The following is a 12474-nucleotide window of genomic DNA, read 5'->3' as shown; positions in this document are numbered from 1 at the left end:
AGAACATGCAAACTCCACACAGACAGTGACCAAAGCCAGGAATTGAACCCAGATCCCTGGACCTGTGAAGCAGCAATGCTAACCATTGTGCTACCATGCCGCCCAATCTCAGGAAGGGTGTCCTTGGCCTCAAAGGGCTGAATGGCCTCCTCCTGCTTCTATTTTTTATGTTTCTTTCAGAAACAGAGGAGAAAGCCCCACATGCAGCAAGTGGTTCAGATCTGGAATGCACTATCTGGGAGTGTGGTGGAGGGAGATTTAAGTGAGGCATTCAAAACGGAATTCGATTATTATCTTAACAGGAAAATTGTACAGTGGTATTGGGAAGAGGCATGGAGTGGCACAAGGAATTGTTGCTGCAGAGGGCTAGCCCTGACATAACGGTCAAATGGCTGTCTTCTGTGCTGCAACTTAATCGTCACAGTCAGACACTCAATGTAATTGACCATTAACCCACAAAATTAATGCTTTGACAAACTATTTAAGTTCTTTGAGATCATTACAAATAGAACAGATAATAGGGAACAAGATATAGTGTTTCGGGGTTTCAAAAAGGCATTTGAGAAGGTGCCTTTTAATAAGTTAATGTACAAGATAAAGATTCATGGAACTGGAAGCAATATATTACTCTGGACAGAGGGCTGGCTGACTAACTGAAACAGGAACTAGTAGAATGTAGAGTTCAATTCTTTGGCTTTAATTATTTACGAACTACCACATATTAATGACTTGGATAAAGGGACTGTCTGTGTTGCAGCCAAATCCGATGATGCAAAAAATGGTAGGAAAGCAAGATGCATGGAGGATACAGATTGCAAAGAGTTATAGATAGGTTAAATGAGTGGGCCATAAGGAAAATGTGAACACATCCACAATGGCAGGAAGACAAGAAATGTATTATTTAAATTGAGAGAAATTGCAGATGTTTGTTGGTTTCTTGGTACGTGAATCATAGATCATAGTCATAGAGCCTACTGCACAGAGACAGGCCCTCCAGCCCAAGCTGGTTCATGACAACCAAAATGCCCATCTACGCGAACTCCATTTGCCTGCATTTGGCCCATATCCCACTATCCATGTGTCTGTCCAAATGCCTTTTAAATGTTGTCAATGTCCCTACCTCAACCACTTCCTCCGGCAGCTCATTCCACAGACGTACCACTCTCTTGTGTAAAAAAATTGCTCTTCAGGTTCCCATATATTCTTCCCCTTTTTAATTTAAACCTACGCCCTTTAGTTCTTGATTTCCCAACTCCGGGAAAAAGACTGAGTGCATTCACCCTATCCATGCCTCTCATGATCTTATATACCTCTGTTCGATCACCCCTCAATCTTCTACGTTCCAAAGAAAAAAATCCTAGCCTGTCCAATCTCTCCCTACAACTCAGTCCCTTGAGGCCTGGCATCCTTGTAAATCTCTTCTGCACTTTCTCCAGTTTTTAATAACATCTTTCCGAAAGCAAGGCAACCAAAACTGAACATAATATTCCAGATGCAGCCTCACCAATATTGTATACAACTACAACATAACTTCCCAACTTGTATACTCAATGCTCTGACTGATGAAGGCCAGCATGCCAAAGCCTTCTTTGCTGCCCCATATACCTGTGACTCCAAATTTAGAGAACCGTGCACCTGAACTCCAAGATACCTCTGTTCCACGATACTTCTCAAGGTCCTACTATTCACTGTGAAAGTCCTACCTTGATTTGGCTTTCCAGAATGTAACACTTCGCACTTATCTGTATTGAACTCCATTTGCCATTTCTCTGCCCATTTCCCCAGCTAATCATGATCGTGCTGCAATCTTTGATAACATTTCTACAATAACACTGTCTACAATATCATCTATTTTAGTGTCATCTGCAAACATGCTGATCATGCCTTGTACATTCTCATCCAAATTACTGATATAGATAATTAACAGCAATGGGCCCAGCACTGACCCGACACACACCACTAATCACAGGTATCCAATCCAACATGGTAAAAAATTGCAGCGTGCTGCTGTGCAGAGGGACCTGTGTGTCCTTGTGCAGGAATCTCAAGGAGTTGGTTTGCAGATACAGCAGGTAATTAAGGCAGGAAATGGAATTTTGTCCTTCGTTGCCAGGGGGATGGAGTTTAAAAACAGTGAGGTTATATTGCAGCTGTATAAGGTGCTGGTGAGGCCACACCTGGAGTACTGTGTACAGTTTTGGTCTCCTTACTTGAGAAAGGATATACTGGCACTGAAGTGGGTACAGAGGATATTCACTAGGTTGATTCAGGAGTTGAGAGGCTTGGCTCGTGAGGAGTGACTGAGTAGACTGGGGCTATATTCATTGGAATTCAGAAGAATGAGGGGAGATTTTATAGAAACATATAAGATTATGAAAGGAATAGGTAAGACAGAAGCAGGGAAGTTGTTTCCACTGGTGGGTGAAACTAGAACTAGGGGGCATAGCCTCAAAATAAGGGGAAGCAGATTTAGGACTGAGTTGAGGAGGATCTTCTTCACATAAAGGGTTGTGAATCTGTGGAATTCCCTGCCCAGTGAAGCAGTTGAGGCTACCTCATTGAATGTTTTTAAGGCAAGGGTAGGTAAATTTTTGAACAGTAAAGGAATTAAGGGTTATGGTGAGCAGGCGGGTAAGTGGAGCTAAGTCCACAAAAAGGTCTTATTGAATGGCTAAGGGGTCAGATGGCCTGCTTCTGTTCCTAGTTCTTACATTATGTTCATATGTCAATTAAGTTAAATCTGTGCCCTTTTATTTTCAATCCTACAAACGATGGGAACTGTTTTTACGTATCTACTCTGGCACAGGTGGCTGAATGGTCTACTACTCCATATGTTCATAGGGGGAAGTACAGAATTTAAAAGGATACAGACAAGTTGATGGAATGGGCAAGCAAGAGACAGATGACATTTAATGCACAGAAATGTGAAGTAATTCATTTTAGTTGGAATAATGCATAAAAAATAAAAGGTACAATCTTAAAGGGGGTACAGAAACAAAAGATGTAGGAGTATATGTGCAGAAATATTTGAAGGTTGCAGTACTAAAAAAATCCCTAATTTCTTCTTGAAATCAGACAACATTTTGGCCTCAGCTACATTCTGTGGTAGTGAATTCCACACATTCACCAGGGAATAGAGGGATATGGTCCATGTAGAGGCAAGAAAATTTAGATAGAGGGGCATCTTTGTCAGCACAGATTTGGTGGGCTGAAGGACCTGTTCCTGTGTTGTACTGTTCTTTGTTCTAGCTGAGAGTGTCGATGATCAAGCATACAATAGCCTCTGCCTTATTAGTGGGTTATTAAATATAAAAAAATGTTGTGTTAAATGTGTATAGAACACTGGTTTGACCAATGGTTTCAGTATCACAGTAAAAAGTCTGACAACATCAGGTTTTAGTCCAACCGATTTATTTGATAATAGACTCTCAAGCTTTCGGGGTTGGTCCCTTCGTCAGGTGAATGGAGAGTTCTGGCCTCAGACAGAGCATATAAAGCACAGACAGTTTAGAGATTACTGATTAGAATGCGAATGTGAAGGATTCGCATTCTAATCAGTAATCTCTAAACTGTCTGTGCTTTATATGCTCTGCCTGAGGCCAGAACTCTCCATTCACCTGACGAAGGGACCAACCCCGAAAGCTTGTGAGTCTATTATCAAATAAATCGGTTGGACTAAAACCTGGCGTTGTCAGACTTTTTACTGTGTTTACGCCAGTCCAACGCCGGCATACCCATATCATCTCTTCAGTATCACATCCAGTTTCGGACAATAGAATTTAGAAAGGATATGAAGGAAGAGCGAGAGTGCAGAAAAGATTCACAAAAATGTTGGCAAGGATGAGAAACTTCAGTTGCGCAGGTGGATTGGAGAAGTTGTGACTGTTGTCAAGGATTGTAGCCAGTGTAAGAGGGAGGATAGACAAGTGATGGAGAAGGGGAACACTCAGACCGAAGGTTTGAGATGCGTCCATTTTAACACCAGGAATGTGGTGAATAAAGTGGATGAGCTTAGAGCGTGGATCGCTGCTTGGAATTATGATGTGGTGGCTATTACAGAGACTTGGATGTCTCAGGGACAGGATTGGGTACTCCAGGTGCCGTGTTTCAGATGTTTCAGAAAGGACAGGGAGGGAGGCAAAAGAGGGGGTGGGGGAGTGGCACTGTTGATCAGGGACAGTGTCACGGCTGTAGAAAAGGTGGATGCCATGGAGGGACTGTCTACGGAGTCTCTGTGGGTGGAAATTCGGAACAAGAAGGGGTCGATAACTTTGCTGGGTGTTTTCTATAGGCCGCCCAATAGTAACAGGGATGTTGAGGAGCAGATAGGGAAACAGATCCTGGAGAGACGTAGTAATGACAGAGTTGTTGTGATGGGAGACATTAATTTCCCAAACATAGATTGGAATATACCTAGGGTAAGGGGTTTGGATGGGGAGGAGTTTGTTAGGTGTGTTCAGGAGGGTTTCCTGACACAGTGTGTGGATAAGCCTACAAGAGGAGAGGCTGTACTCGATCTGGTACTGGCTAATGAACCTGGACAGGTATCAGATCTCTCAGTGGGAGAGCATCTTGGGGATAGTGATCATAACTCTATCTCCTTTACGCTAGCATTGGAAAGAGATAGGATCAGGCAAGCTAGGAAAGTGTTTATCTGGAATAAGGGGAAATATGAAACCATCAGGCAGGAAATTAGAGGAGTAAATTGGAAAGAGGCATTCTCGGGGAAAAGTACTGAAGTAATGTGGCAGATTTTCAAGTCATGTTTGTCTGGAGTTCTGCACGACAACGTTCCGATGAGACAGGGAGGTTTTGGTAGGTTACGGGAACTGTGGTGCACAAAAGCTGTAATGAACCTAGTCAAAAAGAAAAGGGAAGCATATAAAAGGTTCAGAGAGCTAGGCGATGTTAGGGATCTAGAGGAGTATACGGCTTAGAACACAGAACACTACAGCACAAACGGGCCCTTCAGCCCACAAGTTGCGCCGATCATATCCATACCTACCAGACCTATCTATAACTCTCAATCCCATTAAATCCCATGTACTCATCCAAAAGTCTCTTCAAAGACCCCAACGAGCTCGCCTCTACCACCACCGACAGCAGCCAATTCCACTCACTCATCACCCTCTGAGTGAAAAACTTACCCTGACATCTCCTCTGTACCTACTCCCTAGCACCTTAAACCTGTGTCCTCTCGTAGCGACATTTCAGCCTGGGGAAATAGCCTCCGAGAATCCACCCTATCTATACCTCTCAACATTTTATAAACCTCAATCAGGTCGCCTCTCAATCTTTGTCTCTCCAAGGAGAAGAGACCTAGCTCCCTCGGCCTATCTTCATAAGGCATGCCTCCCCAATCCAGGCAACATCCTTGTAAATCTCCTCTGCACCCCCTCAATAGCTTCCACATCCTTCCTGTAGTGAGGCGACCAGAACTGCGCACAGTACTCCAAGTGGGGTCTGACAAGGGTCTTATAAAATTGCAGCATTACCTCCCGACTCCTAAACTCAATCCCTCAATTAATGAAGGCCAGTACACCGTATGCCTTCTTGACCACATCCTCCACCCGCGAGGCCGATTTAAGAGTCTTATGGACCCAGACCCCAAAGTCCTTCTGCTCCTCAACACTGCTAAGAGTCCTACCCATATACTGTACTCCTTCATCCCACTGGACCTGCCAAAATGGACCACTACATATTTATCCGCATTGAAGTCCATCTGCCACTTCTCCGCCCAGTCTTGCGTCCTATCTATGTCTCACTGCAACTTCTGACATCCCTCCAGACTATCCACAACAGCTTGTAGGAAGGAACCTAAGGAGGAAATTAGGAGAGCCAGAAGGGGTCATGAGAAGGCCTTGGCAGATAAGATTATGGAGAGCCTAAGGCGTTCTACAAATATGTGAAGAGTAAAAGGGTGAGATGTGAAGGAATAGGACCTATAAAATGTGAAGGTGGGAAAGTTTGTACAGAACTGGTAGAAATAGCAGAGGTGCTTAATGAATACTGTACCTCAGTACTCACGATGGAAAAAGATCTGGGTGGTTGTACTGCAGACTTGCGGCGGACTGAAAAGATTGAGCATGTGGATGTTAAGAAAGAGGATGTGTTGGAAATTTTGAATAGCATCAATATAGATAAGTCGCCGGGACCAGATGGTTACTGTGGGAGGCGAGGGAAGAGATTGCAGAGCCTCTGGCAATGATCTCTGCGTCGTTGACGGAGACGGGAGAAGTTCCGGAGGATTGCAGATGTGGTTCCTATATTCAAGAAAGGTAATAGGGATAGCCCAGGAAATTACCGACCGGTGAGTCTAACCTCAGTGGTTGGTAAGTTGATGGAGAAGATCCTGAGGGACAGGATTTATGAACATTTAGAGAAGTTTAGTATGATCAGAAATAGTCAGCACAGCTTTGTCAAAGGCAGATCGTGCCTAAACATATTGACGAAGAAAGAGCAGAAGATGTGGTTTATATGGACTTCAGCAAGGCGTTCGATAAGGTCCTCCATGCAAGACTTCTTGAGAAAGTGAGGGGGCATGGGATCCAAGGGGCTGTTGCTTTGTGGATCCAGAACTGGCTTGCCCGCAGAAGGCAGGGCATGGTTTTAGACAGGTCATTTTCTGCATGGAGGTCAGTCACCAGTGGAGTGCCCCAGGGATCTGTTCTGGGACCCTTGATGTTTGTAATTTTCATAAATGACCTGGATGAGGAAGTGGAGGGATGGGTTGGTAAGTTTGTCAATGACACAAAGGTTGGTAGTGTTATGGATAGTTTGGAGGGATGTCATAAGTTGCAGTGTGACATAGATAGGATGCAAGACTGGGTGGGGAAGTGGCAGATGGACTTCAACCCGGATAAATGTGTAGTGGTCCATTTTGGCAGGTGAAATGGGATGAAGGAGTATAATATCAAGGGTAAGACTCTTAGCAGTGTACAGGATCAGAAGGACCTTGGGGTCCGGGTCCATAGGACTCTTAAATCGGCCTCGCAGGTAGAGGGTGTGGTCAAGAAGGCGTCTGGTGTACTGGCCTTCATCTATCGAGGGATTGAGTTTAGGAGTCAGGAGATAATGCTGCAGCTTTAAAAGACCCTGGTCAGACCCCACTTGGAGTACTGTGCTCAGTTCTGGTTGCCTCATTACAGGAGGGATGTGCAAGCTACTGAAAGGGTGCAGAGGAGATTTACAAAAATGTTGCCTGGATTGGGTGGCACGCCTTATGAAGATAGGTTGAGAGAGCTCAGTCGTTTCTCCCTGGAGAGACGAAGGATGAGAGGTGACCTGATAGAGGTGTATAAGGTGTTGAGAGGTATAGGTTGGGTGGATTCTCAGAGGCTTTTTCCCAGGGCTGAAATGACTGCTACGAGAGGACACAGGTTTAAGGTGCTGAGGAGTAGGTACACAGGAGATGTCAGGGGTAAGTTTTTCAGTTGGAGGGTGGTGGGTGAGTGGAATTGGCAGCTGTCAGTGGTGGTGGAGGCAAATTCCATAGGGTCTTTTAAGAGACTTCTGGATGAGTACGTGGGACTTAATAGGATTGAGGGTTATAGGTAAGCCTAGTAGGTATGGATATGATCGGCGCAACTTGTGGGCCGAAGGGCCTGTTTGAGCTGTAGCTTTTCTATGTTCTATGTTCTCCTTGGGGAGCAGAAGGTGCAAAATCAAAGAGCGTGGACAGAGTAGATATGTAAGAACAGTTCCCATTGTTGGTAGGGTTGAGAACAAGAAGGCACAGATTTAAGTTAATTGACAAAGTAATGGCAACACAACAGGTGGTTAGGATCTGGAATGCACTCAGTGTGTGGCGGATGCAGGTTCGATCAATGTATTCAAGAGAGTCAGACTGTCACTTGAGAAAGAAGAATGTGTAAGCTACGGATAGAAGGCGGGGGAGTAGGCTAGGTAGATTGCTCCAGTGAAGAGCCAGCACAGACACGACGGGTTAAATGACCGTAAATATTCTGATGTTGTGTACATTGTCCATTTCTGGACAACTAAGGGGTACAACCAATTGACTGCAACAGGACATAGGCAAGACTAGCAAAATGGGCAGAGAAATGGCAAATGAAAATGTGTGAGGTGTTGAATTTTGGCAGAAGGGATAGAGTGAGACCAAACATACTTAATGATTCTAACCAGTGTGGGATTGTCAGGACAGAGGGAGTTGGGGGGGTGGTTCTTGACTGTTGATCTTTGAAGATCTTATTGACTACAAAAGCTGTTGATCCTCCAGTTCTCGTCACCACACTTTAGCATGGACATGAGGGTCCTTAAGAGGATGCAGAGGAGATTTACCAGAATGATTCCAGAGAAAAAGGGTCACATTTACAAGGTTAGGTTGGATAAATTGGGATTATTCTCCTTGGAGCAAAGGTGGTTGAGGGGAGATTTCCCATTAACTGATGATAGAAGGATTAGGGGACATAGATCTAAGATTTTGAATTTTATTTTTACACAGAGAGGTAATGATCTGGAAAGTATGGCCCATGAGGGGCGGTAGATATGGAAGCAATGGTTTCAAAAGGAAATTTGGTGGCTGCTTCAAGGAAATAAACTTGAGGAGCTATGGGTCAGAGAGGAGGGAGGGGGACTGACAAGATCGCTCTGTAGGGAGTAGGCATGGATGTGAGGGATTGAATAGCCTCTTTCTGTGCTGTAAACAACTATGATAGTTCCAGCTGTCACACTTTAGGAAAGATGTGGGGTTAACTGAAAGAATGTGGGAGAGATATGACAGAATGGTCCCAGGGATTTTGGCTGCAAAGTGACGTCGATAAGACTGGGGTTTTGAAACAAAGGAGATTTATTAGATGTGCACAAGATTATTACAGATAGGGTGTACAAAGATTAGTTGTTCCCATTAGCTGATGGTACAAGGGCCACGATAAGCAGCAGGGAAATAGAATTGACTGAATTGCTTTGAGAGACAGCGTGGACTCACGGACCAAATGTCCTCTTTTTGTATCATAATGATTCTATGACACTACGTAGGTGCTGGATGTATAATCCAGTCGGTGGTGTTGTGGATGGTCTGGAAGGATGTCAAAAGTTGCAGCAGGACATAAATAGGATGCAGGACTGGGCGGAGAAGTGGCAGATGGACTTCAACGCGGATAAATGCGTAGTCGTCCATTTTGGCAGAACCAACGGGATGAACGAGTACACTATCAAGGGCAGGAGTCTGAGTAGTGTTGAAGAGCAGAAGGATCTTGGGGTCCGGGTCCACAGGACTCTTAAATCGGCCTCGCAGGTGGAAGAGGTGGTCAAGAAGGCGTATGGTGTACTGGCCTTCATTAATCGAGGGATTGAGTTTAGGAGTCGGGAGGTAATGCTGCAACTTTATAAGACCCTTGTCAGGCCTCATTTGGAGTACTGTGCGCAGTTCTGGTCGCCTCACTATAGGAAAGATGTAGAAGCTATTGAAAGGGTACAGAGGAGATTTACAAGGATGTTGCCTGGACTGGGAGGCATGCCTTATGAAGTTAGGTTGAGGGAGCTGGGTCTCTTTTCCCTGGAGAGATGAAAGTTGAGAGGCGACCTGATAGAAGTTTATAAAATGTTGAGAGGAATAGATAGGGTGGATTCTCAGAGGCTATTTTCCCGGGTTGAAATGGTCGCTACGCGAGGACACAGATTTAAGGTGCGGGGAGGAAAGTACAGAAGTGATGTTAGGGGTAAGTTTTTCACTCAGAGGGTGGTGAGTGAATGGAATCGGCTGCCGTCAGTGGTGGTGGAGGCGAACTCGTTGGGGTCTTTTAAAAGACTTCTGGATGAGTATATGGGGTTTTATGGGATTGGGGGTTATGGATAAGTCTATGGACTGGTAGGTGTTGATGTGATCGGTGCAACTCGTGGGCTGAAGGGCCTGTTTGTGCTGTAGTGTTCTATGTTCTAATCCGATACCAAGATCTGAGTGTGTTGGGACTACAGACAATGCTTCTGGTGAATCTTCAAGTGTCTGCCAATTACGTTTATAACTAACAAAGGTAGCTTAATTTGGAATGATGCAGAGTTATGAGTCTTTGGCATGGCAAATGCTCAACATACATAGACCCTAGGTGGAAGAATAGAAAAGGTGGTAGTTAAAGAGAGAGATATAGTGAGCATTCTTGTGCATAAAGTACTTGAGTTGGTACTCTACACTTCAGGTATGTGTAGACTTAGAAGTTAACTGATTGACATTATAAGATGAATGGAAAAACTGTATTAGAGTAGACAAATTATTTCATATGAGTAAATTATGGAGCATTCATGATTTAAATTATATAAAGAACAAAGAAAATTACAGCACAGGAACAGACCCCTCAGTCCTCCAAGCCTGCGCCAACCATGCTGCCTGACTTAACTAAAACCCCCTTCCCTTCCGGGGACCACATCCTTCTATTCCCATCCTATTCATGTATTTGTCAAGACAGCCCTTAAAAGTCACTACCATATCCGCTTTCACTACCTTCCCCAGCAATGAGTTCAGTGCACCCAATACTCCGTAAAAAATCCGCTTATACATCTCCTTTAAACCTATAGGGCCAGGTGTAGGTTAGATATCAGGTGGTGATATTTTCCCCGAGAACTGTGGACCTCTGAAATAGAATTCCTGTTCATTTGGTGAATGGTGATTTGTTGAATTCCATCAAGTGAATGTTGGAATACATCATCTCTTGGCAAACAACAGCAAATTCAGAGTAGCGTGATCTCTGGACTAATTAAAATTAGTTGAGGGTTCAGGGAGCAATGCCTCAGATTCCCCCTCCAAATTGGCCTGGGTTTTAATCTGATTTTTGCATTTCTCCCAGGGAGAACACGCATTAAGTATTTTTGACACGCATTAAGTATTTTAATTGTGTGGGACAGGTTGTAAAGACCAAAGGGTTCTTTTCTGTCAGTTACATGTTCATTTGTTTGTATTAATTTCCAACAGAAATACACATCAAATAGCCATTCAATAACTCTAATGTTCCCCAGACATTTCCACCTTTCCCAAGACGTTACTTTGTTCTCTCCCTAGGACCGAACATTACATCCACATTAGAAAGGACTTTATGGTCGCCTACAATGTGTCTCTCCCACCAACTCCAAATGAACATCACCCTAGCCCTTCAGCACCATTCCCCCACCTGTTTGAGGATCCGATCAATAGATTCTCGGTCCATCTTGCAGGATACAGCATCTTTCCTCAGCCGTGCAGCTACGGTTCCCAAGTAATCAAGAGAAGCTACTCGCAGAGCCATCTCTGTCGACTTGTTACTGAACTGGTGAACCTGTATTTAGGAGAACAGAATAGAGTGTTTGAAACAATGGCTCCAAACTACAGTTTTCAAAATTTCTTCTCCACCTTTTCTCAAGTGGATAATTACTAATCCATTTGTCCTGAATACATCTGCATCACTGTACACCAGACTTATTTACAAACAGAACAATTCAGAAACAGAAACTTGAGTTCATACTACAGTGCAGAATCAGTAACAAGTTAAGAAGGTCTGGTGCCAGTATTTGACCTATCCTGTTTGGGTAACCCGTGACTGGTGGTGCACAATCTCCCACACACTTATCATTGTATTCCAATTGGTGTGCATAATGTTAACAATGCACTGGATTGTTCGGATTTTATGCCTATTTGGTCTTTTTGATGAAATCTTAGACATTGGTGTCCCAACATCAAATTTGATTAAAGCAAATTACTGTGAATGCTGGAATCTGAAACAAAAACAGGCGATGCTGAAAAATCTCAGCAGGTCTGACAGCAACTGTGGAGAGAGAATAGAGCCATTGAGTCTGTATGACACTTTGTCAGAGCTGCTCTGACTCCCCAAATGCTGTCCATCCACATGCAAGGAGTGTGATAGAATACTCTCCAGATACCTGAATGGGCGCAGCTCCAACAACACTCAAGAAGCTTGACACCATCCAGGACAATGCAGCCCACTTGATTCCTATCCCTTCCACAAATATGCAATCCCTCCACCACAGATGAACAGTGACAGTAGTGTACACCACCTACAGGATGCATTGCAAGAGCTCACCAAGGTTCCCTAGGCAGCACCTTCCAAACCGACAACCACCACCAGCGAGCTGGAGATTACCCTCCAAGTCACTCACTATCCTCATTTGGAAGTATATTGCTGATCCTTCACTGTTGCTGGGTCAAAATCCTGGAACTCCCTAACAGCACGGTGAGTGTACCTACATCTTAGGGCAACAGTAGTTCAAGGCAACAGGTTGCCACCACCTTCTTGAAGACAATCAGAGATGGACAATAACTATTGCCCTAAGCATAGATGTCCACATCCCATAAGTGAATTAAAATAAAACATTAATTGCACAATTCCCAATACCCCTCTCATTACTACAAACAGCTGTCAAGTTTGTCAATACAAATTGCCTTCAATAAATTTGCGCTGGCTATTATTGATTAACGCCTCTTTTTAAAGTGGGAATTAACATTGCCTTGGACATGGCCAGCTGTGCCATGTT

At 44.1% G+C, this 12474-nt stretch overlaps 1 protein-coding gene across 5 annotated transcripts in view; it reads right to left on the bottom strand.

Annotated features, from left to right (window-relative positions):
* The window catches only part of nipblb (NIPBL cohesin loading factor b), a 600450-nt gene that overhangs the window by 224142 nt on the left and 363834 nt on the right, over positions 1-12474 (bottom strand). For all 5 annotated transcript variants that reach the window (XM_080189563.1, XM_080189568.1, XM_080189564.1 and 2 more), the window contains one exon: positions 11118-11261. In XM_080189563.1, the coding sequence (XP_080045689.1) occupies positions 11118-11261 (144 nt within the window). The remainder of the gene's footprint in view (positions 1-11117; positions 11262-12474) is intronic.

This window comes from Carcharhinus amblyrhynchos, chromosome 5 (genome assembly GCF_965287045.1).
Source record: "Carcharhinus amblyrhynchos chromosome 5, sCarAmb.v2.hapA, whole genome shotgun sequence".
NCBI classification, from domain to species: Eukaryota; Metazoa; Chordata; class Chondrichthyes; order Carcharhiniformes; family Carcharhinidae; genus Carcharhinus; species Carcharhinus amblyrhynchos.
The sequence above is the reverse complement of the archived record's forward strand: the minus strand, read 5'-3'. Positions and strand labels throughout refer to the sequence as shown.